This window comes from Diorhabda carinulata, chromosome 11 (assembly GCF_026250575.1).
Source record: "Diorhabda carinulata isolate Delta chromosome 11, icDioCari1.1, whole genome shotgun sequence".
Lineage (NCBI taxonomy): Eukaryota > Metazoa > Arthropoda > Insecta > Coleoptera > Chrysomelidae > Diorhabda > Diorhabda carinulata.
In genome coordinates this window covers 6,845,117-6,872,499 of record NC_079470.1, presented here as the reverse complement: position 1 = coordinate 6,872,499, position 27,383 = coordinate 6,845,117, and the positions used below count along the sequence as shown (strand labels likewise).

Here is a 27,383-nt window from a genome sequence, read left to right as displayed (position 1 = left end):
TTAATATTAATTTAATATTCACTTGGTGGTGTTGCCGCTCTCAGGGTACCATCTTTTGTCATAATACCTAATCCACGTTATTCAGGAGTATCTGGTTATTAAACGATGGTCAAAGTTTGGTCACTGACCAGACGGTTAAGAGTAATTTCTGTTGTAATCAAAAAAATTTGTCAAATGTTTCCCAATAGTGAAACAAGATTTGTTGTTAGACTTAAGACTTTATTAAATTTTATCATTCAAAAAAAAAGAACTAAAAGTAAACTTCAATCAAATTGTGCTATATATGTCCATACTTGTAACCTGAAATAATTCAACAACTTTAATAAAACTAAAAATAAATTTACACTTAAACAACCATTGAGAGCCATCCTAAAATCAAAAGGGTTCCTCCTAGAGGAGCAACTTTTGATAATCTTTTTTTCCCACTAAAAGCATGATAATATAATGTTCCAGAAAATAGTGCTGTGCCAACTACTAGAAGGGATCCAACCTGAAATATAATACAAACATTACATTCCCGAAATCAACAATTTAAATAGAAAATTTGAGGGAGATTCATTTCTCCTGCTAAGTTATTGGAGATAATAGTTATCTTTGTAATAAACATTTAATTTTATAAGAACTTCTCTAATTCCATACAATTTGTAACTCTATTAACTATCTGGAAATATATATTAGTTATTCCTCATTATGGGCTTAATACTTACAATCTTAGGATATCTGCACATTGGAACTCCCAAAATAGCTACACTGTGGATTAAATGTATTCTATTTGCAGTCTCAAATATATGGCGTAATTCTTCTGCTTGATCTTTTGGGTAAGACTTATGTGCACCATAAGCACTAAGTGCAATCGCGCTGGCTCCCATTAAACCACCAATTTTTATGTAAGGTCCATTTTCTGCGGCAAGTTTCCACAGTGGTGTTTTCTCAGTGATTATAGTTACTGATGGTGCTGTCGATGATGTTGTAAAGGTCTTTCCCTAGAAAATGGAATGGAAAAAATGCTATTAAGCGGTGCTTATTGCAATAAATAGTCCTACCTTCAATATAGGAAATATATTCAAATAAAGGATGTAAATCTACAAATCAATACTGATTTTTAAGGTTTTTAAGGTTAGATTTAAAAACCAAACAAAATTTTAAATATTTACACGAAAAATGATGTTTTTTCTAGACATATGATAAAATATTTATAATAAATTATTTTAACTAATTATCTTTAGCTATTCCTTATTTTATAACTAACCTCTTTATTTGACATTATTTTATTTTTGGTTATTAAAGATGTAAAATGTAACCTTTGTAACGCGATATATCAATGACAATCGAAAATATTAAAGATTGTATTACTTTCAATAATTTTAGATTTCGAAGAACACTGACACATAATTTTGAATCTGAATAAAGTATGAAGTACAAAAATAAGATAAGTCCTCAAACTATTTCTATTATATTGAGTTTTATACTTTAAAATTTTTTTTAGGTAATGTATACTAAACTATGATAAGTTTTTTTCTCATACAATCATCAAAATAACATCTATTTAATCGAAAAAGAAGACTTTTCAAATTGTTAGCTGTGACGAATTATACGGAATTTCTTCATTTTATCACATTGTTATCACGCGTTCCATCGAGCTATTCTGTAAAGTCTATAATATAATGAAATTATTTTGAATGAATTATGTACGCTACCTCTCTTTAACCTTTATGGTTAATTGAGAAAAAACTATATGATGTTAAATATTGGAAAAAACCAATTTACTTACTATTTGTTGAACATTAAAATTAACTATCTAGAACATCGATGATGGTTTCATAGTACTTAAAACTTATGTTTCGGTTCACAATGTCAAGAATTATTGATTCAGAACAAAAGAAATTAGTATGGTTGGTTTAATAGACAGATCCATTAACTCTTAACCCAAAATATTCAAAGATGTCCTTGAACTTGATTTAATGTATATATTGACACTTTAATGATATTTTTGTCTCATAGAGAACATTTACGAATATGCAATGCTAATAATTAGATGAATTTTTATATATGTTATATGAAATGAACAAAACTGGTCTACTTTGCTTTTTTTGTGAACAGTAAAAATATATTGATACTGAACCCTTCATCATAAAACAATATTTTCACATATATATGTTATTCAGTATTGAAGAATAGCAATGATTTGTAACATTAGAGCCATGAGATAATTCATTATTTTGAATTAAATATTCTCAATAAAAATATAATAGATATTTCGGAAAATGTGTAGGTACTTTGTATCAATTATAACTTACCTTTAGCAATGAAATAGTAGATTTGGAAACAGGGTTATCAAAAAGTACATAGTTGCAAACATCATTAAAACCCACCATATTTATTGACCACAAATTTGATGATTAAAAAAGCTAGTTGTTAATTTCAAATATAATAAATACGGTCAATAATGTTATGTCAATTTGACGTAAAAATCACAGATAATACACAGGAATAGACCGGTCACTCATTGCAAAAATTTTACAACACCGCTGAATCCTAGCGACATCTAAATGTAGCCCACATTAGACAGTCTAAGAGCCCACTACTTAACATTATCTATCTGTATATGTTTAAAATTTAGGGTTAAGTAATTTTACAAATAATTATATATTTTGTTCTAATATATATTTTTGCTTCAATAACATCGGTATTTGAACCCCAATTAACGAAAATAAGTATTAATTGTATCATAGTAGCAAACATGCAAATTTGTGGAATATGTGGAAGTAGTCATTCTCCAATGGATTGTGATATAATTCAAATTGTCTCTCATGTAAGTAGAAAGGTTTGAATTATGAAAAGAAATATCATTAATATTTTAGAATGATTGTAAGATACAGACTTTGCAAATAATTCATGATTCACTATATCAAACGTATTTTTAGATTCCTGATAAAAGTATACCATCTAAAGCTAGATTAACTGTACCAGAAGATTTGGAACTAAGAAAAATGGCAGATGGGTCTTACAATATAATGGCTTTACGAACTATTGATAAAGGAACTCAATTTGGTCCTTTACAAGCAAAAAAATTATGTACACTGTTACCTTCTATAAATTTTCCTGTACGTCTATTTTATAATAATGAAGGTGATTTCTCTGAATATTATTTAGATACTAGTGATGAGAACGAATGTAACTGGATGATGTTTGTTACTCATGCCAAAGATTTTGAGGAACAAAACTTAATTTGTTATCAAGTAAATATTTGCAAGATAATTTATTATTGTATATTTTATTGAAAATTCTGTTCTATAGGATGGTGAAGATATATATTATGTTACTATTAAGGATATATATTTGAACGAGACCTTGAAAATATGGTATTCTCCATACTATGCATCTAAAATGAACAGGGATATTTTAATACCAATTAATAATAATAAAAATACTCAAAATTTGAAAAGTAACAATTTCATAGGTAAAATTATTAGAATGAACTTTTAAAAATTTATTTCATTATGGTTCTTTTTTAGATCACTTAGTTAGAAATAAAAGCTCGATAGCATCAAGGGAAGTATGGAGTTGTAAGTTTTGTGGAAGGCTGGAGAAAAATCTGCCAGAATTTGCATCACACTTATTGCAACATTATAATTTTAAAACTAAGAGATATTGTCATATATGCAATTTTCTATTCCGCAAAAAAGAGGTAAATATCACTTGCATAATCAAAGAATATGCTGGAAAAAAATTCTTTTAGAATTAATAGTAACTGATTTAGAATTTCTGGAACCATTGGTGACATTCATACTGAATGCACTGTTTACACTACCACTACATCAAGACTCACTATTACACAATCTGAAGCACATTTGAGGGAGCAGACAGCCTTGCCAATGGCTAAAGAAACAGGTGGAGTCTTACTAGAGAAACACTGCAGGTTTAAGACAATCCAAAATCATATCAGCTAAAAAGTCTAAAGAACTTCTCGTGATGACCTGAAACAACATAAAACTGGTGGTTGGTCTTCTGACAGGTCACTGCCTTGTCAAATACCACCTTATGATGATGGGCATGGCAGAGGACAACAAAAGCAGAGGTATAGGTGCCAAGTGACTGTAAAGCCAAAATGATTCCCCAAAACAATCTGCAATTGATACTGTCTGACACATCTTCAGAGGTTTACCTTCAATCTCTGAAGACAATAACTTGGTTATCGAAACGTGCGTCAGACAGTGTGATTGTGAGTATTGGTGTAAACAGTGTATTCAGAATGATAACTGAAGTGAAATTGTGATATTTTTAATTGTCCTACAAAATGTGTTCTCTTATCTATTTTAGGGATATCAAAAACACATGAAATTCCTACATTCAACTGATGTAACTTTGGACTCATCTGTACAATTGAATGAAAAAACTAATTTGACTCAAAATTCCGATATAAAATTACAAAATTTTCCAAAAGATGCCTACATTGGAGGACCTCTCCTATTAAATGAATTGTTAAATGACAGCATGGATAATAATGGCCTCACCCTCAATTCTAATATGGATACAAATCACATGGATTTGGCAGTCATAGAAAACCACAACAATCTTTTTGATAACGAAAATTTGAATTTAAACATGGAATATATACTCCCCGATAATGAAAGAGAGATGGATAATTTCAATTTTGAATTAGCACCTCCCGATAATGAACAATTTGTGTGTGATATTTGTCTTAAACCTTTCAAACATTTAAAAGCTCTAATTTGGCATATGAATATGCATATTGGAAATTTCACCTGTTTTGAGTGTGATAAGGTATGTAAACTGTCATTTTAGTTTCAAATATTGATTTATGTTGAAGTTAATTAGAAATGCATCAGTTCTTTGTAATAGCAAATCACAAGTGGTACTGTTTCTTCATAGATGTTCTCCTAATTTTGGAAATGTTTCTACATTTATCTCTTTTTCCACCGGCGTCGCGAAGGCATTTTAATGGGGGGGGAGGGGTAGAAGGCTTTCGCGGCCATGAACAAGTTTTTTTGGAAAGCAATATTCTGGAGCAATTGTTAACGTACTTGGAACAACTCGGAATAACGATGATAATTGCAATAGCTTAATGTCTAGTGCTAGATAAAAAATTATTTTTAGCAAAATTTGTCAAAAATAATTTTTTTTTCAAACGCTATATTTCGAAACAATATAGAACAAACATAGAATAACACAGAATAACCGCCAGAATTGCGATACCTTAAAAGTGCAGGGCCAGCTCAAAAATTGTATTTTTTTTTCAATTGTATCTAGAAATTTAGTTATGCAGATTTGAAACAAAGTAGGGCAAACCTGAAATAACCTTCAAAACTTTAAAGTGTGGTGCTTTGTGGTACTTCTTGGAGTTGTCTTGATTATCTATTTATATAAATTTGATAGTTTTTATTAAACTCTAGATGCTGCATATTTTAATATATTCTATGTATCTATTATTTGTCTTCTTTTATAAAAAACTTTTTTTGTATTTTTAGGTCTTTTCTCGAAAAGAAAATTTGGATTGCCACCCTTGTAAAGCTTTCTATAAATTGCAATGTTCTCTCTGCGAAAAATTGTTTTATCAAAAGAAATATCTCACTCTACATATAAAACTTTATCACAGCAATTACTGTAAGTTTTGTAAACAGATGTTTAAAACCGGGGAACTGTTGCAGGATCATAATTGCCCAGAAAAAGAAAGAAGAAGCAAAATCAAATTTACATGCGATGAATGTCATAAAGTATTTAATCATAAAACAAATTTAATTATCCACAGGAAACGACATAAACAATCGGAAAAATATAATTGTCCAATATGTAATAAAATATTGGGTTCATATAAGACTTATAGGAAACATACTAAAATACATGAAGGGTGTAGTTATAAATGTGATATATGTGACAGAATTTTTATGAGAAGTGATAATTTGAAAGTACATAAGGAAAGCGTGCATTTCGCTGCTGGAAAGGTAGATAAAATTGAATAACCTCAAACCTTTTTTTTTTTAAATTTAGATTGAAAAATATACATTTTTTAGAAAATATGGAGATTCATTAGATAAAAGGTGAACAAACAATTATTAACACTTTTAGATTATATTATTTATAATTTCATATACATTACAGACAGTATTTTATTTGATTTCTAATTTGTTTTTTTTTTAATTAATTAATGCTTCAGAACAATTTTATCACAGCCTATTTATTAATGACATCAAATTTTCATGAAAAAGATGTATTGACATCCCATAATTAGACGTATTAGCTTTTGTCCGAATTAAAAATATAAAGCATTGTTAGCTATTTAAGTAACAATATTAACAGTTTATTGAAATAAACAATAATTAAATATTACCAAATTATAAAAATATTAAATATAATAAATGAAACAGCCAAACTTGATTCAAGCAAAATAGTTTTTTGTTCACTTTTTACCAATAGCTATGTAAAAGTTCTAAAATATGTTAGCTGGTAAAGAAAATTGTTATGTCTGCCTTTTCCATGAATTGTGGGAATTGGTTAAATTTCCAATATCGATTTTTTGTTGATAGAAAAAATGTATTTTTCATCAGATATAAAAATTTGTTTGTCTTTAACTGATTACATCCACATAAATTTCTTGTTTGAACTTCACAAATGTATCTGAAACTTGTCTTTTTTTATTTTGCCTTCCAAAACAGATACAACAAGATAATCTCATTTACATCTTCATTTCTAAGTATTTTTTGCTCTATTAGAAATATTTTACTAGGTTCTGATGTGTTTTTCAGAACAATTTTTTTCAACTTAGAATAAAGGTTGGGCAAATCTCAGAATGTCTTGAGAAATACCATATATCACTTGGTCTGTTTTTGTTTTTAAAAGTTTTTACATTATTTAATCCATTCATAATTTTTTTAACTGAATCAAGTAATTGAGCTTTTGACACTGAAAAAGGTTTTTTAAACATTGCAAATGTCCATTTAACCAACATTGTATCTTTTTCTGTTGTGAGAATAGTAGGTAGCAAGATTAGGTGAACAAAAAACCGATGATTATCCTTGTTTATTGTTGTTTAAGGGTTTTTTTTTAATTTTCCTTATATTTCAAAAAAGCCTAATTATGAACACACTACAACCAGTTATGTCGAAAAGTAGTATTAAACTCATTAGAGAGAAATACCTAAGTTGCATTGGCAACATATGAGCAAGAAAAATATAACCTCTCAAAATTAATTACCTCAATTACTGTAATTTTTCCAATTACTGCCACAAAGTAACCATGTTACCGTACATTATAAGGAAATTATGTTTGCCACAAAGTCGTATTTATTATCCTCCGTTTTCTTATTTATTCTTGAGCAAGGAAAGGTTAGGGCTCGATAAATGTTTGTTAACTTTCATTACTTTACTTTCGTTACTTCCATTAAAATATGTTTGTTAATTAATCTTTACTATAATGGTCTGCATATTGCCAGATAACTTGTGATAATAATGATAGTATGTAATGAATGTAGGATTTTCACTTATAAAATCGGAATTAATACATAATTTCTTATTTGGTTAAATCTTTTGGGAAAAAGTTCTTATAAGGTCATACTAGATCTCCTAGCCATTTCTTTAATAGTAATCATTATTTTCTTTTTCCATCTTTTTATTTCTTTAGTTCTATCCATGCATATATTCCCTGCTTTCTCAGTCCAAAGAATCTCCCTATTTGCATATTCACTCTATTCATTGCCCTGGGCTTTCATTGCAATTTTTCTTCTCGGTTCTCAGAAAATTTTGCATGGTTATTTCACTTATATACTTTTCCATTAACAAAATATCATTTAATTAAATCTAGCTTCGAATATTTGGTTTGAAAATTGTTATTAATTTTAAGTGTTTTCATTTTCAGGAAACTTGTGAAATTTGCAAGAAATCGTTTAAAACAAAAAATCTTCTGAAAAAACACATAAAACTACACGACAGTACAGCTGAAGTTAAATGTCAATACTGTCCGTTAAAATACAAACAGCTTAAATACTTGAAACAACATATAAAAAACCAACACAATATAAACAAAGTCACACAATCTGCCCCATTAAATAATGATAAACAATATGCTTGTCCAAAATGTGGCAAAAAAATGAAATTGGAGTCTTCTGTTAAACGTCATCTCGAAGTATTCCACGGCGAGTCTAAAACGGAATACAAATATCTCAAGAAAGAAAAGAGAACTGAACAAAAAAAGGTTTCGATAAGTATAATGCCATTTTCTTGTCCCAAGTGTGACAAAAAAATGAAGCATGAGTATTCAATAAAACGCCACATCGAATCTGTTCATCCGGAATATAAAGGCAAATATAAATCTGTAAAAACGAAATCAGAAACCAACAAACAAGTAGAAGAAGATGAACTGACACAAGCTTTAGAAAACATTAATTATAATACTGATGAGATTAATCGCGAAATAACTATAGAAATTGATAAATTACTGAACAATCCTGAAACATTTACCAGCGACAGCAATGATAGATTAGTGGAAAGTTTGATTAATACAGCAGTTGGGGAAAATAATTTGGATAATGATGATACTGGACAACAAAAAGATGCTATGTTGTCGATGCCAGACTTGGATTTGGATCATGATTTAGATTTAGTTAGTTGTAAGAAGACTGTTACAATATAACTTTTCTATTTTTAGATAAGCACCAATGGTTGACACGTTTAGATTTGTTTTTGAAAATCCCGATTTGTTCGAAAAAAGGTGATGGGAAATCGAATTAACGAGGAACATACTTCTGAAAGTCTACTAAAGCAAATATGCTAATATAGTATTTATTATTAATTTTAGTGGAACAAATTGAAGTACATTGAAGTGAAAAAACCAATTGTCGACATATTTTTTACCTAATAATTGACATTACTTTTAAAATAATTCTTATATATTCTAGTGATTGACAATCGTAATATCGATAATGAAATGTGAGTTTTCTAATGTTTGGTAATTCATATTTTACTAATTAATGGAGAAGTATTGTTCATTTTTGAAATGCGGTCTGAGGCACCAATAATTGACATAAAAATCTCCAATATTTGACAGGTCTTGATTTATGGTAGTAATATTGTCGAATATTGTCAAGTGAAACAAATAAGGAATTTTTATATGCACATATAAATATACGCACAAAAAATACAACGAAAATTTGATATTTAGATAATTTTTTTAACCATCTACATCAATTTAAAAATGAGTAAATGGGTGAAAACAATGAAAGCAGCGCTACAGAAGACGAGGTGGTCGAGGAAGAGATTAGTGCGAAGAAGACTTATAAGAGAAATAAGATAAAACGTGATTAGAGTGCAGGGGCATGCTTACAAAAACTTCAAAGGAAAGCAGTAGCAGCCAAGACTGTTAGCAAACCTTGCAAGTAAGTTCTGTGATAATTTAGTCTCAATAAATTTTATTTAATTTGTACCAAAGTTGGCAAAATCTATCCCTGTAGGATTTCTTGGAATGGTGCTTGTAGGATTTTGTAACTATTGAACCTAAGAAGTTTAAATTCTGCCAGAATGCATCGCGTAGTCTACAAAATGTCAAACAAAAATGAATGCCTAAGATCACACTTCTGTTGAAAGTCAAATTAACTACTTCATATAAACGAGGTATCAATCTAATTTTTACGGAACAGCAAAATATCATTATTTATGAACACATAAAACAGAGTCACTGCTCTGGAATCTATAACATCACTCAGTAAGTCTTGTGACTGACACAGATAACGTTGTCATTGTCAAATCCATATGACGTTTATGAAGTACCAACTTTCGAAAGATTGTGTAAAAGTTCATTACATTTCGATTATTCAGAAAAAAGTATTTTCAAAACAATGGATTCAAAACAATTTCTTGTAATAATATATTAATGCTTCTTGATGAGAAAAAAAAAATACTGTAGAAGCTCAGGAATGGCTTCATAAGTGTTATCCGGACTCTACTCAATCGAAAAGAACCATTCAGACACCTATGATGGTGAACGTTCTAGTCGGCCAATTGAGGTGGTTACTACAGAAAACACCATATAAGAAATGAACAGAAATGTCATCAAATGGTATATGGATGACTCCAAAACAGCAGTCAGTACTGAAATAAGAGTGTACGGGTCTAGAACTAAACCCTCTGAAAGCCTGGGTAACAAACCAAGGATATTTCAAGCAGAAAATATGACTTGAACCTTTTTGTGGTATCAGCTACGGAACAATAAAGCACTGGAAAAGAAGGTAGATAGGGTTTAAAACCAAATACTGGGCCAACCTATAGGAGTCGAGATACAGGCCAAGACACTCTTAGGGTAGCTATAACCAGTGAAGATCTATTGAATGTATAAAACTACAAATACTAACAGAAGACATGTCAGGGCACTCTCGTCTCAATGGTTATCTGGAGATGCTAGATTTGACATATTCTATGTCGCAGAGGACGAAACCTCCATTCACATTCTCTAGATGTGTGAAGAAATATTATGAAACTCCAGAGCACTACACCTGGAAGCATATGATATGAAAGACGAAGATCTCTATAACTAGAATCATCCCTCATTCTGACTTTTTTAAAAGGAGTGAGATTAGTATATCAGCTGTAAACACTGAGGAATGCCACTGTCACAGCGCGAAAAAAAGACACAATAGATATTTTTAATAACTGGAAGAAGAAAAGAAGAAACAATGTACCATCTGAAGGGACTTATTCCTTTTATTTATATATTTTTCAATAAAATTAATTTCTATGGTATTTTAATAACGTTTTCTTTTATTAAAATTATTTTTGGGAAGTTTGAACAATGTTAATTGTAGAAAGGCACAAAGTTTTTTGACTTTTTTAAATGCAAAATACAACAAAAGTTGTACAGTTTATATCCAAAATTATTTTATATTATCTGTATATTTGTAAGGTAAAAGTAAACAACTACAGAAGAGATATTTATTTCAAAATAAACGAAATATGTTATAACTGTTGGTACAAAAATAAAAATATGCAAACATTTTTTTGTTTTCATTCAACTTATATGTAACTTTTTTATGTATTCATATTAATTTTGTTTGAATCTATTAAGTGTATAGCCAGAGGAGACTTAAAAGCGGATTGCAGTAACATGTTGGATTAAAAAGAATAAATAAGAGTATTAAATGAAATGAAAGTTGAATTGCAAAACAATTATAAGGTTGTTAAAATCTCATATTAATAGTGATTTAAATGCAGGATAAATAAGTAATTGTGAAGCAGAGATTAGTCCTCCAGCTAGGCAGTAAAAAACAGTACATTATAAAAAGCTATAAAACAGTACTCGTATCATGAAATACATCGTTAGTACATACTATACACACAAATAATAGACCTTGTAAAATTAAAATTAATTTAACACCAAATATTCAGTAATTCTAAGAATAAAACAAATTTTTTTGATATAATTATATATACGTCCATGATATTTACGTACGTTAACTTACCGGACCAATTTTTTCAAAAATGACTTGATTAACTTAATAATTGCCGTTTTTTTGCAGTGAAACTCCAAGAATTTGCATTTAGTTATTTAAACAAAAACCTATGATCCGCTATCTTAACACATAAGTTAGCGAGCCACTGCCTGAAAAACCGCTTCCCAACGTACGGCAATTATATTTGAACATATCAATAATTGTCGCTTAATTTGCCGTTCAAGAAATCATCGTTGATTCATCCGGAGCACATTGGGATCGGGAGCAAAGTCGGAAAATGGCTATTTTCCATATACCCTCGTGGTACACGTACGTTAACATATCGGACCAATTATTTCAAAAATTACTTTTGATTGGCTTAATAATTGCCGTTTTTAGCTGCCTTTTCTAAAGTGAAATTCGGATACATAGAGAGGCAGTTTTTCAGGGTGTGGCCCGCTAAGTTATATGGAAAATTGCTATTTCCCAACTTTGCGCCCAACCCCAATGTGCTCCGGATAAATCAACGATGATTTCTTGAACGGCAAATTAAGCGGCAATTATTGATGTGTTCAAATATAATTGCCGTACGTAGGGAAGCGGTTTTTCATGTGGTGGCCCGCCAACTTATATGTTAAGATAACAGATCATAGGTTTCTTTTTAAATAACTAATGGCAAAAAAGCGACAAAAACAATTATTAAGCTAATCAAAAGTCATTTTTGAAAAAATTGGTCCGCAAGGTTAAGGTACGTATGATATTTTACATCGAAAATAATTTTATCCTTTACTATTTTTCCTATCTAATAATCAGACATTACAACTGTTGCATTTCCATCTTGTTCTTTTCTTTCACATTTTGCATTCTCAATTATTTGGTAATTTTTCAGCTGTTGGTATACTTGCTTCATCCTCTGGATGTTAATTCTACAAGCTACAGTATGATTGACCATAGGAAGAGGATAATCTTTTCCTATGATGCACTTCGCTGACTGTTGTATTTTTTCAGGAGCCAGCCAAGGCTCATGAATATACTGAACTGGCATATTCTTCAATATTGGAAGATATTTTCTAAAAATAAAAATTCCTAATCATTGCTTTTTTAATTTTTCGATATGGAAGAATAGAAAGCTGAATTTATGAAAATAGATACCCCAATATACAACTTTACACTTGTAATAAAAAGTTTTAAGAAATATATGTATTTATAATAATTTTTATAAATCTTGTACTTGGAAATTCATCTAGCGCAATTTAAGAAAATAAATATTCAAAAATTGAAATAAATAAATCTCCAACTGCAATAAAATGCTGCTGTCTTCAAAGAAAAATGCTCCGTAATTATTTCCAATGTGATCCTATATTATCAATATATGAGGCTGGTAGATGAAGCGTTTTTCTATGATATGTAACTAACTCCAAATTGCTACAACGTTAGAGAAAATACACAAGGAGTCAATTATAAAGAAAAATTAGGAAAACAGACCAATCATTAATTAAGTCTACAACGAAGGTAACCGGTAGGTCTGAAATAAAAAGAAGATTGGTCTACTTAATAGAAAAAAGTCACACATAATACTAAAGTAACTAATTAACCAGGCTCTAAAAATAGTTTATAGTACAGTAATCAAAGTTTACAACTTTATACTAATTTTCGCGGTTTTCAAAAAAATGTTTTCCCTCTTGAGTGCTATTTGTGTATCCTATCCAATATCTCGAACACTCTAGTAGGTTCTCCAAATACAGTCAAAACCATCTAGAATACTTGAAAACAGTCCAGAATAATCTATGGCAAAGTAATCATACACACAAAAATCAAGTTACCGGAGAAAGATGGATGGATAGGACTTGAGCTGAATTGTGGTTACTATTAAATAGATGATGAAGAATGGCCTGTGAGAAAAAATCAAATATAACATCACTCAATAAGTCGTGTGACTAATACACAGATTGTCAAATCCATATGACGTTTATGAACTACCTACTTTCAAAAGACTTGGTGTGAAATTTCATGAAATTTTGATTAGTGAAAAAAATTGACAGCTATTTAATGAAACTACTTTTGTCATTTTCAAAACAATGGATTCAAAACAATTTCGTGTGTTAATTTATCATTGCTTGTTGATGAAAAAAAACTGAACAAGTTCGGTAATGGCTTCAAAAGTTTTATTTGCTCCTTCGAAAAGAACAATTTGTTATTGGTTTGCTGAATATAAACGTGGTCGTACAGACATCTATGATGGTGAATGTTCTGGTCATCCAATTGATACAGAAAACACATGTCCACAAATTTGTCATATCTAATAGTTAATTGAAATTCGTGAGATAGCTGAAGCCGCCGTAAAGATATCAGAAGGCGGTGTGTTTACAATTATGCATAAATATTTGATCAAGAGAAAGCTTTTTTCAATGTGTGTGTCGCGTTTACTCACAGGCGATCAAAAGCAACAACGTCTTGATGATTCAGATTAGTGTTTACACGTAATAAATCAGATTTTTTGCGTCAATATGTGACAATGGATGAAACATGAATCCATCACTTCACTCCGGAATCAAAACGATCATCATCTGAGTGGACTGCAGCCGATGAACCACGTCCGAAACATCCAAAGGCACAACAGTCAGTTGGAAGGTTCAGTATTTTGGAATGCGCATGGAATATTGTTCATTGATTATCTCTAAAAGAGAGACAATCAATAGCTTATACTACTTATAGAGTTGTTGAATCGTTTAAATGGAAAAATCAAAGAAAAACTGCCTTATATGTCGAAGAAAGAACCATTGTTTCACCAAAATAATGCACCGATTGACTACAGGCTTTTCGCTGATCTCAAAAAAATGCCCTCCGGTAAGAAATTCAGCTAAAATGAAGAAGCAATTGCTGAAACTGAAACCTATTTTGAGACAAAAGACAAATCCCTCTACAAGCACAGTATCGAGAAGTTAGAAAAGCGTTGGAATGATTGTATTGCTCTCGAAAGAGATTACATTGCTCGATATAATCGATTTTTGGCAAAAAATGTGTTTTTCTTAGTCACACGACTTTTGAGTGATGTGTTAACTGACTATCCAATTCCCATCTAGTCCTTTTTATTAAAATTAATATCGATAACATTTTTTAGATAGACGGACAAGTAAGAAATAGGAGAAAACATTATGTTACCTTATATAATCTCCATTAGGGTCGGCTTTTCTCCCGAACTTAACTGGGCAATAACAGTGAAAAAACTGTTGAAAGAAACTGGAACATGATAACCACATCCAAGTACCGGCATTCACAGACCAATCGGCATCCAATAAGAGTTCCTCAAATACCTTAAGATATTTATATATTAAAGTGTAAATAACAAAAAGAAATAGATAATACCTTCATTCCCTCTTCCCACGATATCCAAAGATCTCCTCGCGTTAGGAAACAAGCTACAGCGTGTCTTGCTATATGGTGGATCCATCCTTCTTGTCTCAGTTGTGTCATGATGGCATCTATCCAGGGAAATCCTGTCTGACCCTGTTCTTACAAAGAAACGATGTTTTAGCACCCTAAAATATAAGTCGTCGACATGGATCTTCAACTAAAAATATGTTTAGGTATGGTTTGTTGAAATAAAAATTAATAAATGAAACCTTATAATATATTTTTTACACATATACATAAAAACAAAACGACCATTCAGTCGATGTGCTCCAAACCGGTTTCATTAGAGAGGCGATAGTGCCAATATGATTTTCGAAAAATGATTGCTAAAGATTAGAACTTGATTAACACGGTTCTATACGAGAAAGAAGCTATCAATTATCCAATAGAATTCAACCGATTTGCGTTTCGATATTATGCGATTACACATTTCAATGCCTTGAACTCACAAAATTCTTCTTTTTCGCTAATTCTGTTGCTTGCTCCGAATGTCAGACGATAGGAAATAATGCAGCCGCCTTTCTGTATACTATATCTCACTAAACTATATTTGTCTTTTCAGTGAGCCATGTTTCATTCAATTTCTACGTTTTCATTCTCGATATTCAACAAGGGCACGCAAATATTTCCCCCCAAAAAACATCTCAACCTAATCCCTACAAGTTGAACAGCCTTGCTTGCTTCTAAGTTGTTGGGTTGTTCCAATATTTTACGCAACTTGCACCTGCGGGACCGAATATTCCAACTCTCTTTTGCAGTTCAGACACGAAGAAGTCGACTACATCTGCACATAACGATCTGAATTCACTGTAACTGTGCGTCCTCTTCAAAAAAGTAAGTGCCTATAATTCTTCGCACTGACGTCACATACGCCCATACGGTCACTTTAGGCGAATGATACATTTCAGTTGCAGCAATTTAGTTCGTTAACGTATCCATTAAGATGCAAATGAGCTTCATCCGAAAAGAAGATGGTGGTAACGTGTTGGAAAGCCCCCAATCATCTGGTTTACAAAATCAAGCCTGTCACTACCATCCTAAGGCTTCAATTCTCACACAAACAGAATTTTGTAAGAGTGCAGCCCAAAATCTTTGTGTAAGATGCGAACTAATGCTGATCTAAAGCAACAGCACGCTTCAGAATAGATAAGCCAAGCTTGTCAAGAACAGACCGTGTAACAATGTTTACGTTGTCCACCATTCTATAATACTTTGGACAACCGGATTTTGGTTTGTTTATCCAGTGCTGACCCGGCTTCTTTAAACTTCTAGACCCATTTTCTAACCATTCGAGCTCCTGGCGTATCAGTTTAGTGACGATCATTGCAAATATTGTAGAATTTTCTACCCACTATAGTCGCCGAATTATTGTTTTTGTAAAACTAATGCACGCACAGCGCACGGTTTGTTCCCGAGAAACTATCCATAGCGATTAAATTCCCAAGAAGCCGGCTACCGATTGACATACCTCCCGCGCAATACAAAAATGAACTTTTTTTTAAAACACCTTGTATTTGAGTGGCATAAAGCATCCAGTGGTCTTGAAGTCTTTCAAAAACGTACTTAATACGAAATCACCTTTTAGGAGGAAAATATTAATGTGTGGAGAGTATCTGTTCATATAAAATATTTGTTAAGAATCGAACGAAAATAGAAATAGTATCTATACTTACGTTTGCCCACTTTGCTAATGCTGCAGCATTTTTATCCCAAGGTATTTGTACGCATATGGGATTTCCTAACATCTTATCGAAGTTCGAATTTTTGGTAGCAGCACAATAAAAGAACTCTCGCCATAACAATTGACCGTGCAACGACAAAGGCGGAAATGCCTTTTTAATTTTCTTGTACAAATCAGTTAGTTGGTAATAGAACAGTCTGGTGGATAAACAGCCGAATCTTAAGTAAGGTGATAGTCCTGTTTGCGAAGGTAATAATGATTGAGGTGTCATTTTTGGCCGCCCAAAGGAGGCAACCCATGCTTTTCTTTCCAAGTGCCGTTCTAACCGTGCCAAAGACTCACTTTCACCACCAAGCCACGTTGGTGGATTTGAACCTTTAACAAAAGATTGTAAATAATAGTCACGTAACATGCTGGATAAATGACAGTCCATAAAAGATTAAAATAAGCTGGAATGATAGGCGGCAAAATAATTATTGGTATAAGAGAATATATGAATTTTAGAAAGAGTTCCTAACTTCGCCGAAATCAATCACAAATATCTCTTGACCTTACACATTTGGAAGTCGATGGAAAACACAACATCATTAAAAAGGCAAAACAGAACTAGATGTTTCACACAGTTCTTACAAGCAGCTATTGTAGTTGTAGTTTAATGTTAATTTTTAATTTTGGCTGCATAAACAACCTTTTCATTCTAACCACACAAATACGCTTAGGAAATTACAAAAATAGAGAAAACCCTACCAAAATCATAAAAACAGCATCAATCACCCTTACAGATTATATTGTTGTTCACAGTTATAAAAGCCAAATTCTGCGCCATCTAGCGACACATGATTTTCACCAATACTGTCAAATTTTAATTTTATTATTGGCGCGTGATTTAAATTATTTGAGGTAGTTCTAACTGTTACCTTACTACTAATAAATTTCCAAATTTATGTTTTTGTTTATAATATTTCTCAAAATAACACGTTTTCAAGCTACAGAATCACAGAAGATGAAATATTGAAAAATATTATGAAAAAATAATAAATATGGAAATTCATTAGTTGTAGTAGTTGTTTTGGAAGAAATGTGATAATTCTTCAATTATAATAATAATAATCAAAACAAAACGTTTTTTTATTTATGAAAAACGTAAAACTAAAACTTGAAGAAAATATTATTAAAAAAATATTGTATACAAACTTAAATAATTAAGATGTAACATATTAATTAAATAAACCTAATTTTAATTAATTTTATCACATGAACTTCATAGCAAATCCCTTGCAGTTAATTTATTATTGTTTATAGCCGGCTGCTATCTATTGAAACATTCTAAGTCCTTACGAGGAATTGGGAACAAATGCATTTTATTAATAAATTCTTAATGTTATACACAACATTTATTGAAAATCGTTGATGCAGGCAAAATTAAAAATCAAATTGTATAAACCAAAAAATTAACATCAAAAAAGTTTAATTTAATGTTAATTTTAATTTTTGCTGCATAAACCAAGCTTAACACTATACGTAATCAAAAGGACACAAAAGCACGAACACAACACAATCATCAACTGTACAACGAATACCTACCAACATTTAATCACAAAAATGAATCAACTTTGGACTATATGTGTAAAACGTCGATAAAATAGATGAATTGTGGGTGAATCACTAAGTACGGACATCGATGAATGAATCAGTTTCTTGAACCAAATAATTACAAAGATAGAAAATTAACAAGTCAGAAAAATTCAAAGCAGGGAAAAACCTCAACATGAGTTAAAGTAATGACGACATAACTAATTACAATTATTACAAAAATAAAACGATTCTTGTCATAATGTCTAGACCAGGTAAACGATATATATTGAAAAAATTTTCGTGAAATGACTTGCTAGACTAACAAAGATAGACAGCATTACCCAGAGAATGTACTAATTTGTAGTAATTAGAGAATTACTTACCTTCCGTGTCAAATCCCAATTCTTCTAAAGTTGGAACACCATATTTATCATCATGATCATCACTCAAAGGTGTATACGCCCCGTTGTGCCAACCATAAACAGGTAATTCAGGTTTCGGCGGAGGGCCCATCGTAGCTATTATAGCTAAAAATTGATTGTATGTTAATGGCGCCTTTCCTCCATTTCTCTCTATTATATCTTCGAGATGGTAGAGTGTGTGAGATACACGTTGTATAACCTAAAGGAAACAAAATAATGAGCTGGAACAAATAATACATCACAATATAAAATGCATGATCAAACAGGGATCGAGGGATCGAGGGATCAGGTATAATATAATTATAAATAATAAGCATTACATTTCTTACCAAAATAAATGACGTAAATTCAATAATACTTATTACAAAGTTGTAAACTGAAAACATGGATTTACTCTAGCATGTTTCTTTTCTATATTTCCTGGAAATCATATTTCCAAATTGGGCAAACATGATTGTAATGAAATGCCCATTAGTAAATAATAATATTGAATTTTCAAAGCCTCGTTTTTCGGCACTAGTCAAATACATTTTGAGCACTGGGTAAACTGGACTTAGTCTAGGCTGTCTTCCAATTCATTTTCATAAGCACTGATTATAAATGGTGTTGTTTTTACTGTTCCAAATCACAAGTTAGTTTTTGATATGCTTTCATGCATTCATCTAAAGTAGATAGTGTGTTATCAATAACGACAACTATTTATTTCTTAACAAACTCGTCAAATGTACTAGATAGAAACGTACTTTGAAGTATGTTGATGATATTCATGACAGCCTAAAAGCTCTTTGGCTTATGCTTCAATATTTGAATATTTAGATGGTATTATTTGTAATGTAATGTGTTATATTTACGTCATAGTGTACTGTTAGACACAATTTGTAGCGAGATTTGTAGCGCAACGTTTAATGGCGCAGTCAGGAAAATAATATAAATGAAGATACGCAGAAAACATTAGTAAGCAGAAATAAGCATAAGAATATAAATAAGAAATTGAATGTGAAAAAGAAAGACCAAATACTGAGAGCAGAATTTATGAATCAACCATTGCCTATGGCAGCAAAAGGATACTTATGTTCCAATTCAAAAAGTTTAATAATATTTAATAGTATGTGTAGAAAAATCAGTATAAGAACAACAAGTGAATAATTTACAATTAACTGAAGATGATAAAAAATTATGAAGCTAATACGTAAATTAATTACAGTGCTTAATATCAACGTTACATGGCGCAGTCAGTAGAATACACCAGGGGGATGTACACCGAGGAGAATGTGTAATGTCCTCTTATAAAAATCGTTTTTAGTGAAATAAAACGTTTATAAAGTATCACAGTATTTGACGCTAACGTTACAGTTCATAAAGGGTGTATCTCGTATCAAGATTTATTATAGACGATTGTTGCAACACAATATTTGCTTGAAAACGTTCTAGGATTCTATTCCACGTTTTTGTCATTATCCTCATTTCTAACTTAACCATTTTTGAAACGAGTCGGTGAGCTCGATTATGACACTCTGCCGTTTGATCTTCAATATATCCCGGGATAAGTGAAACGTCTCTTTTAAAAGAAGAAATTCTCCATTATAATTTTAATTTTTTGAGTTCTAGCTCTTTTTGGCTAAAGATAAATTAATAACATAATTCAAATTTAGAGAAGTTTCTAAATAGTGTCATTTATGTCGCAAATATCTAGCCCCATATACCAAAGCGGGCTAGTATTTTCTTGCGCCCTACTTATCAGTTTATTTCTTTCATTGTTTGGTATGAGATAATTAAATGCTCTTGATAATTCGTTCACAATTATATTTAACGAGAATTAACACTATATATATATGAATGTATTAATAATATGGTTTCATAGACACGTGTGGATTTGTTGAATGTCGAGGATCGTAAAGCGCGTGAGTTTTCGATTACTATTAAGGATTGTAAGAGGGAAAGTGAGAGGTTATAAAATGGAGCATGTGCGAGGGAAATTGAAAGTTATAGAGATGTAGTTAGTTACAAGTATGACGTGTGATAATGATATCAATAGCTGCCTACCCAAAAGATTCGGTTCCCAGGTGGGATTTAAATCCGAACATTATGGAATGTTTTCTGTTATTCATCTTCACCTTTACCTGTGAATTATTTTACCAACAAACGATCATGCCTAGTATATCCAATCGCAATTTTACTTTTTCACTTATTGTAGCTAGTTTTTTCCAAACTTCTAATCAAATAATAGGGTTATTTGGAAATTTTCCGACCTATTTTGAGTTTATATACTTTTTCCAACGATGCTTTATCATTTTTACCTCTTTAAATAATAGCTGCCGTATTTTTCCCTAAAATAGGCATTTACGTATGGGATAACGTAGTCGTCTGATGGAAATCACGTTCGGGCAAGTAAAACTTTGAGGTAAGGCTACAGGAAAAAGTCACTAGGAGTCATATCTGATGAATAAGGTGTGTGATCAAACAATTCGAAGTGGTATTCGTAAATTTTAGCCGTAGATATTACCGAAGAATGAGAGGGTACTTGCCCGGATGGAAGAGCATATTTTCTTAAAATATCTTATCAAGCAATGATGCTCGTTATTATTTTACCTTTTTGATGATTTTGACTATCTTTAAATATGGTCGCAAGTACTTTTCCAGCCGATGAAAACGGAGCAGATTTGCCCTTTAAAATCCACTGCCTTGACAGTTTTTTCGCTCTATGAGTGTAGTGGTGGATCCAGCTTTCATTTACAGTTATTAATAGACGCAAAAAATGAACTGATTTTACTTTAACCGCGTCAATAAGGCCTAGGAATTTTTATTCGACTGTGTTTTTGGTCCAAATTGAACAAACACGGTACTCAATTCGCGGATAGTTTACGTATGCTTTTTTCAATCAGTATATGGAAAAGCGTTCTTTTGATTCTTCTTCTTCTTCTTCTTCTTCTTCTTCTTCTTCTTCTTCTTCTTCTTCAGGTTGAGGTCGGAAACTTTTCACCCATTCACATCATTATTTTTTATTTATACTTCATAATCATAATTTTGTTAATAAGGTAAAATTCATCATAATTTTCATAACGAACAATTAAATTTTGAACATTAGATTACTTATAATATAAAAAATTTTTATAAGTGATCTTTATTAATTAAATAAAAACAGTTTAATATTTCTCCAGTAAATTAATTAAAAATTAAGTGTTTACCGTTATTCCTAGTTCATTACATAGTGCTGTTATGTTATGATCTCTGACTCTTCCAAATGGTTCTGGGTCTTCTTCGAAAGTGAGAACTGTCGTCCCCCATTCTTTGAAAAGTTTCGGCAGCGCGTCTGCAGGCTGACCACGGATAACGAATAACCTCGAATTAAATTTTCTCAAGTTACGATCTAAATCTTCCAAACATTGCAGCAGAAATCTAGAGCCATAATTATTATATTTAGAGTCAATTCTAAATATTCGAAGGTAATATTTATTATACTTTTGTTGAATATAATAAGAAAGCTTAATAACAATTACATAACTCAAAAAAACTGTTGTTTACGACCGTAATATAAAAAATTCATCATTTAAAAAATTGCTGGTAGTCATTCAGTATTTAATATTATTATTTAGTTTAAATAGTTATACTATTATCAATATTTTCTGAAAATAAAGTTTCCTTAAAATTCTAAATCAAATTTATCTATTGCTCAAAACATTATCAACTGTTGTCTGCGGCCTATACTACTATAGTTGAATCCCACAATTGTATAGAGTTACTCATAGAGCAATGCCAATCAAATTAGATGTTTACCCTGTACAAAATGGTTGTTGAATTTTTGAATACCGACAAAAAGAGAAAGATTCAAATTAGTTCATAAAAAAACAGTGAGTTTGAAACAAACTTCAAAGAATATACGTTCAGGTAGCTTCATAAACCTTTACAACATCGCTATTTTTAGATATTTTTTGTATAACTAATTTTCAACATTTAATTCTCGTCAATTTGGCTGGTAGGGGATCCGACACGAAGGCGTAGTTTAAAAAACACGTCGGAAAGTAAATTATGAGACTTTGGATGTTTTTTTTTTTCGAAAGAACATCATAGAGTCTAAACATATTGGTAATAACTTTGGGATTGCACTGGCATTTGTATATAGTACTCTGAAAATCATTCCCTCACTATGTCCCAAAATCCAGATTAGAACATTGCTTAAAGTTTGGAACTATGACTTGTCTATTGTAAATACAACAAACTTTTAAAATTTTTATGTGTTTAGGATCAAAAGTTATTAATCATTACTATTACCAACAGTCTATAAGTAGGTATATTTTTGGGGACTTTGGTAATAGTCACATTTTTGACAGTTGGCAGTTACTTGTTCGAATTGAACTTTTTGTTTTTTTTGTTAGTGTAATTGTTTTTAATTACCATTTTGCTTTATTTCATAATTTGTAAGTTAATATAACCTATTATATTTGAAAAATAAATGATACGACTTCATCATTTCCCCACTTAAATATATAATCTGTATGATAATAAAATAAATAAATAGGTGAAATGTTAAACATAATAGATGGGCGGCAAATAATCCGCAACAAAAATATTCTTGATGCTTAACGTATTTTATCCGTCGTCCAATTAATTAAATGTGGAAAACCCGAGAAAGAATTAATTAATAAAAAAGTGACTTTAGTCACCGCAATTTATATCTGTCATTTCAAAGAAAAATACCATGAAATGAATGCAAAAATATCTAGAAGAAATAATTTCAATTACTAGTTCTTGTTAGAGTTATGAATGAAGTTTCTCTATTATAGAAAAGATGAATAGAATATCTCAAGTACAGATTTAATATTCAATAATGCATTATGACACACACCATTAAATTCCTCTCCTGAATTACACTCTAAAAAATAACAGAATAATAAAAGTATTAGATATATTGATACTTATAAAAGGAAAATTATTTTCAATAGTTAAGTTGCGCTTTACGTGCTGGTTATAGGTTTTTAAAAATGTAAGAAGCTTTCATTTGAGGACTAACTTTATTTTTTTAACAACGCTAAAATTTTATCACCTGGCTTCAAAAATTTCTGGAAAACCACGTTTAATTTGTTTTACATTACTGCGACAATATTTGATTGCACAAAGAACTATATTTTTGATTTCCATTTTAATATTTATCTATCAATAATTTCTTATATAAAATTTATTACTAACTACAAACTTTTTATCTTCTTTCTTTACAAGAAGCGGAAGATATCAGAAAAATTCTTGTTGACAAATTCACATTTCGCAAATCGCTAGGTTTCTCTGATAAAGCTTATCGTCATCTACCCGCTTTGTTTGATAACGCAAGTCATACTAAGAAGATAAATTTGTATTTTTTGAAAATAGACCTAAATTATATCCGTATAGAGATAATGTGATGGAACAATTCCATCAATCCCTGATTACTGAGGCTATGATCATATTGACAGAAAAAAGTTTTTGCAGAACAAATTGGTGAGACAATAATTCCTTTAGCAAAAATATAGAAAAGTGACTCTCAGTTTGTATTAGCAAGTGAAAAATATTATAAAGTACGGTAAAATATCAAAACGGGTGAAGCTGTATCATTTTATACCAATTATAAACACCTTCAAGGAAGTGTTGAAGTACAACACTATGTTTGACGCAGATTTATTCTTCTATGTATTAGCTCACTATTATAGATTGAAATAAATTTATTATAAACAATTTCAATCAATTGTTACTCACCTCCATTTGTTGATTCCAACGCTAGAAGAACCAGCAAACCAAGGGTCTAAGACGAAAACACAACGAATCGTCTTGGCCCCTTTGATACCTTCTTTTAAAGATGGGTTGTCGTGCAACCTCAGACCTTTACGGAACCAATGTACTGTGTGTTTCTCATCTCCAATGGATGTGTGACACGCACTTCCGCTCATCTACTTGACATCAAAATACATAATTTTTGGAAGGTAATGCTGTTGTACCTAAAATTATTGTCATCAAAAATGATGATAATTTGTGTAAAGTAGATTTAACCTGAACTGAATCTTACTAGTTAATTGTATACAACCCAAAAATTATTATACAAGGTTTTTCGAGGTCATCAAAATTGGTTTGTAAGACAATTTCGTGATTCCAAACCTCCGGCTAAAACTTTCCATGGTACTTAGCTGCGCATTCGTTGAAGTTTTGGTTCGTTTTCTTACTTACATTTTACAATTTCCAATCAAATCGATAGTCTAATACTAATGGCTATCAAACATAATCTAAATGATGCAATTTGCTTAAGTTTTGGCGGCAGACAAATGACAGATGCTCGTTGATGGGAGCAGTACTGCCCTTTCAGTTAAGAGGCGTAAAATTTGAAAAGAGCTGCCTCTGCATCTTTTCCTGAGAGGTGGATACCAACTATCTTTTAGGTGGTCTCCCGGGAGGCCTTGAGCCGGGCGGGTTGTTTTCTAGGACTATTCTCGGAAGTCTGTTCTCGTCCACCCGTCTTACATGGTTGTACAAGGTAATTATGAATTAACTATCTCAAACAAATTCTAATGAGGTGGATTGAAAAGCTCGTGAGCTAGCATAGAATTATTTTTTTTTGATAAAATTTGATTTTTTTATTCAATATAGTTGCCTTACGCGATACGATGATTACAGCAGTCATAGTACGATAATATTTTCATTGGCGCAAAATTTCTGTTCAGCGAGCATCCTATTGATTTGTGAGAATAGAAAAAAATCGCTAGGGACCGAATCTGGAGAATACGGTGATTGCAGAAGTAATTTGAAGCTCAATTACTGCAACTTTTCCATCGTTTTCCTTAGTATGGGACACGATGCATCGTTTTGAAGAAACAACACTTTCTTCTTCTTTGAATTTCGCAATTTCGCCTTTCAAATGATCTAAGAACGCTACGTAATAGTTGCTGTTTTTGGAACAGTCGATGAATATTATACCTACGCAACCCAACATACCGATGCCATAACCTTGCTAGTCCACTTTTGTGTCTTTTCACACTTTGGAGTCGATTCATCACGTGCATGAACTTTGAAAAGAACTTTCGCTTACCAAAATATTCATTCACGACATGTCCAACACATTCCTTTGATATTTTTAGGGTTTCCGCTATCCCAATCATCTTCATTTTACGATTGTTTGAAATTATTTTGTGGTCTTTTTTGATGTTTTCGTCATTGATAGCCTCTTTGGGGCGTCCATTGGGTGCATAATCCTTTGTGATCATTTCGCCTCGTTTAAACTTAGCCTACCACGGTTGATTTTCCTGGGGCAAAGTCCGAATAATGTTCATCAGGACAAATCAAGGTTTTGATAGTATTTTTTGCCAAGAAGAAATGCTTTATAAACACACGCAATTTGAAGTAACAGAAGTGGCTTCACCCAAATTAGTTCGATAGCTGTCAAATTTATTTTTGAGCGTTAGAGCTTACTGAAAATCATATGGATTTAGTACTAGTAGCGCCATCTAGGTGTCAGCTTACCATTTTGTCACCATTTTGTTATTATGGATTGTAGCTGCTGTTTCTATAACTAGTATTGTATAATTTAACAATTATCCATCTCTTACTTCTTACCGTTTCGTATTTCCTAGCGTTTCTTAACCATTTTCATATATTCTTTGTGGTCAATGAGAGAGTAATGTCACTGTAAGCGAGATATTTTTTTCAACATAATCTCTTTATCATCATCTTCTCAAAATAACTTTATGAATAGAAAATAATATTGCGGTCAAATGGGCAAGTGTTTTGTCGTGGTAATTACGTATAACCTTAAAATTGAACTTTTTCTAGATTGCACCATTTGGTGTACCCCAGTTTCATGTATCTTAACATATCGATAAAAAAAATCACTTTGATTAAATTTGGGCATATCCAAACAATTGTTTGAATCGTTAATGTGAGTAACCCTTCGATTAGCATCACGCAATTGTCGCACCCACTTTGAAGATAACTTCTTCAAGTGTAACCTTTTATGCAAAACATTGTCTATCTATTCGGTTGGAATCTTTATTAGTAATATTTTACTCGACGAGAGGGTAGCATAAGAGCACTGATTTTATTAACCATTTCTGGCATGATGGATGAGGGTTCGAACGTTCAGCATCATCCCTACTTTTCAAAGCATAGAAATGCCTAGAAATTATTCCATTTATCGGAACACTTTCAGGATAATATTTACGTAACTTTTCCTTGGTTTCTTTAAATGTTTTTCTACAGAAAAAGTAAAGTTTAATAATTAATACTCATAACTCTTTCTATGAATGAATACAGCTTTTTTTTTTTAATAATTATTAAATTTAATCTATCGATCAGATTTATGTAAAACTGTAGCTGAAGTATCGTCGATCTATAAAAGGTCACCCTACCATAAAACAGTCCTCGTATTGTAAAAATTATACGGATTACTATCTCAAAAAGTACGATCTATCTCATCTTTGTTATTGTGTTTTATTTATAAATAATAAAAATACTCTATATGATTATTAACAAAATAAACTTATTCAGTTAATCCAAAAATATCGTATTCATCACATTTCTTCATACCATATTCAGTGCTAACATTATGGTTATTTATATTGTATATTTACTATATACCTACAACAAAGAATCATCGTACTCACCAGTGTATCACCACTAATTTAAAAAATGAACTTTTAGCACTATTACAATTCAAAATTTTGCGCTCCGTTTCAACTGTCTTGGCGAATTTTAATGTGATGTAAATTCTTCAATCTTCTACGGCATTTGCAACGTGACTTTCCCCCGAAACATTTACGATTGGTTTTCTTGATCATGTGATTTATAAAGTCACGTTGCACTCAGTGTGTTCAATTTGAGCTCCCAGCATTTATTACGAGGCATG

General features: G+C 31.2%; 3 protein-coding genes across 9 annotated transcripts; 1 reads left to right on the top strand and 2 right to left on the bottom strand.

Moving 5' to 3' along the window:
• Window positions 1-198: 198 nt before the first annotated feature.
• On the bottom strand, window positions 199-2,543 carry LOC130899440 (transmembrane protein 256 homolog). 2 transcript variants are annotated; one of them, XM_057809375.1, is made up of 4 exons: window positions 2,298-2,543; window positions 708-983; window positions 356-490; window positions 199-300 (listed from the first exon to the last, which is right to left on the bottom strand). In XM_057809375.1, exons 1-4 carry the CDS (start codon window positions 2,373-2,375, stop codon window positions 268-270), a joined length of 522 nt encoding a protein of 173 aa, XP_057665358.1. In that variant the 5' UTR covers window positions 2,376-2,543; the 3' UTR covers window positions 199-267. The 2 variants fall into 2 exon arrangements, with proteins under 2 accessions (XP_057665358.1, XP_057665359.1); XM_057809376.1 differs by lacking the exon at window positions 2,298-2,543 and adding an exon at window positions 1,250-1,533.
• LOC130899437 (PR domain zinc finger protein 15-like) lies at window positions 2,544-12,629 on the top strand. 5 transcript variants are annotated; one of them, XR_009060029.1, is made up of 8 exons: window positions 2,544-2,812; window positions 2,925-3,239; window positions 3,298-3,460; window positions 3,516-3,688; window positions 4,321-4,785; window positions 5,490-5,963; window positions 7,873-9,388; window positions 12,324-12,629. XR_009060029.1 is itself a non-coding variant. In XM_057809370.1 (7 exons), exons 1-7 carry the CDS (start codon window positions 2,741-2,743, stop codon window positions 8,644-8,646), a joined length of 2,436 nt encoding a protein of 811 aa, XP_057665353.1. In that variant the 5' UTR covers window positions 2,544-2,740; the 3' UTR covers window positions 8,647-10,642. The 5 variants fall into 5 exon arrangements, 1 of the variants encoding a protein (XP_057665353.1); XR_009060028.1 differs by lacking the exon at window positions 12,324-12,629 and adding an exon at window positions 9,464-10,642; XR_009060030.1 differs by lacking the exon at window positions 3,298-3,460 and having other exon boundaries at window positions 2,925-3,129; window positions 12,324-12,448.
• On the bottom strand, window positions 10,924-27,383 carry LOC130899439 (cryptochrome-1). 2 transcript variants are annotated; one of them, XM_057809373.1, is made up of 8 exons: window positions 27,142-27,383; window positions 24,251-24,489; window positions 21,712-21,922; window positions 18,488-18,725; window positions 16,522-16,904; window positions 14,801-14,941; window positions 14,597-14,748; window positions 10,924-12,504 (listed from the first exon to the last, which is right to left on the bottom strand). In XM_057809373.1, the coding sequence occupies exons 2-8, from the start codon at window positions 24,439-24,441 to the stop codon at window positions 12,237-12,239; spliced, it is 1,584 nt and encodes a 527-aa protein (XP_057665356.1). In that variant the 5' UTR covers window positions 24,442-24,489; window positions 27,142-27,383; the 3' UTR covers window positions 10,924-12,236. The 2 variants fall into 2 exon arrangements, with proteins under 2 accessions (XP_057665356.1, XP_057665357.1); XM_057809374.1 differs by having other exon boundaries at window positions 21,712-21,865.

Bases quoted from the DNA above. Each gene is read 5' to 3' on its own strand.
- LOC130899439 (XM_057809373.1), bottom strand. From the start codon at position 24,441: ATGAGCGGAAGTGCGTGTCACACATCCATTGGAGATGAGAAACACACA. The intron at 16,905-18,487 runs GTAAGTAATTCT...CTTTTGTTAAAG, and splicing joins ATTGGGATTTGACACGGAAG to GTTCAAATCCACCAACGTGG. The intron at 14,749-14,800 runs GTATTATCTATT...AAATATCTTAAG, and splicing joins CGTGGGAAGAGGGAATGAAG to GTATTTGAGGAACTCTTATT.
- LOC130899440 (XM_057809375.1), bottom strand. From the start codon at position 2,375: ATGGTGGGTTTTAATGATGTTTGCAACTATGTACTTTTTGATAACCCT. The intron at 984-2,297 runs GTAAGTTATAAT...TCCATTTTCTAG, and splicing joins CTACTATTTCATTGCTAAAG to GGAAAGACCTTTACAACATC. The intron at 301-355 runs GTTGTTTAAGTG...GAATTATTTCAG, and splicing joins TTTTAGGATGGCTCTCAATG to GTTACAAGTATGGACATATA.
- LOC130899437 (XM_057809370.1), top strand. From the start codon at position 2,741: ATGCAAATTTGTGGAATATGTGGAAGTAGTCATTCTCCAATGGATTGT. The intron at 2,813-2,924 runs GTAAGTAGAAAG...ACGTATTTTTAG, and splicing joins TAATTCAAATTGTCTCTCAT to ATTCCTGATAAAAGTATACC. The intron at 3,689-4,320 runs GTAAATATCACT...TATCTATTTTAG, and splicing joins TTCTATTCCGCAAAAAAGAG to GGATATCAAAAACACATGAA.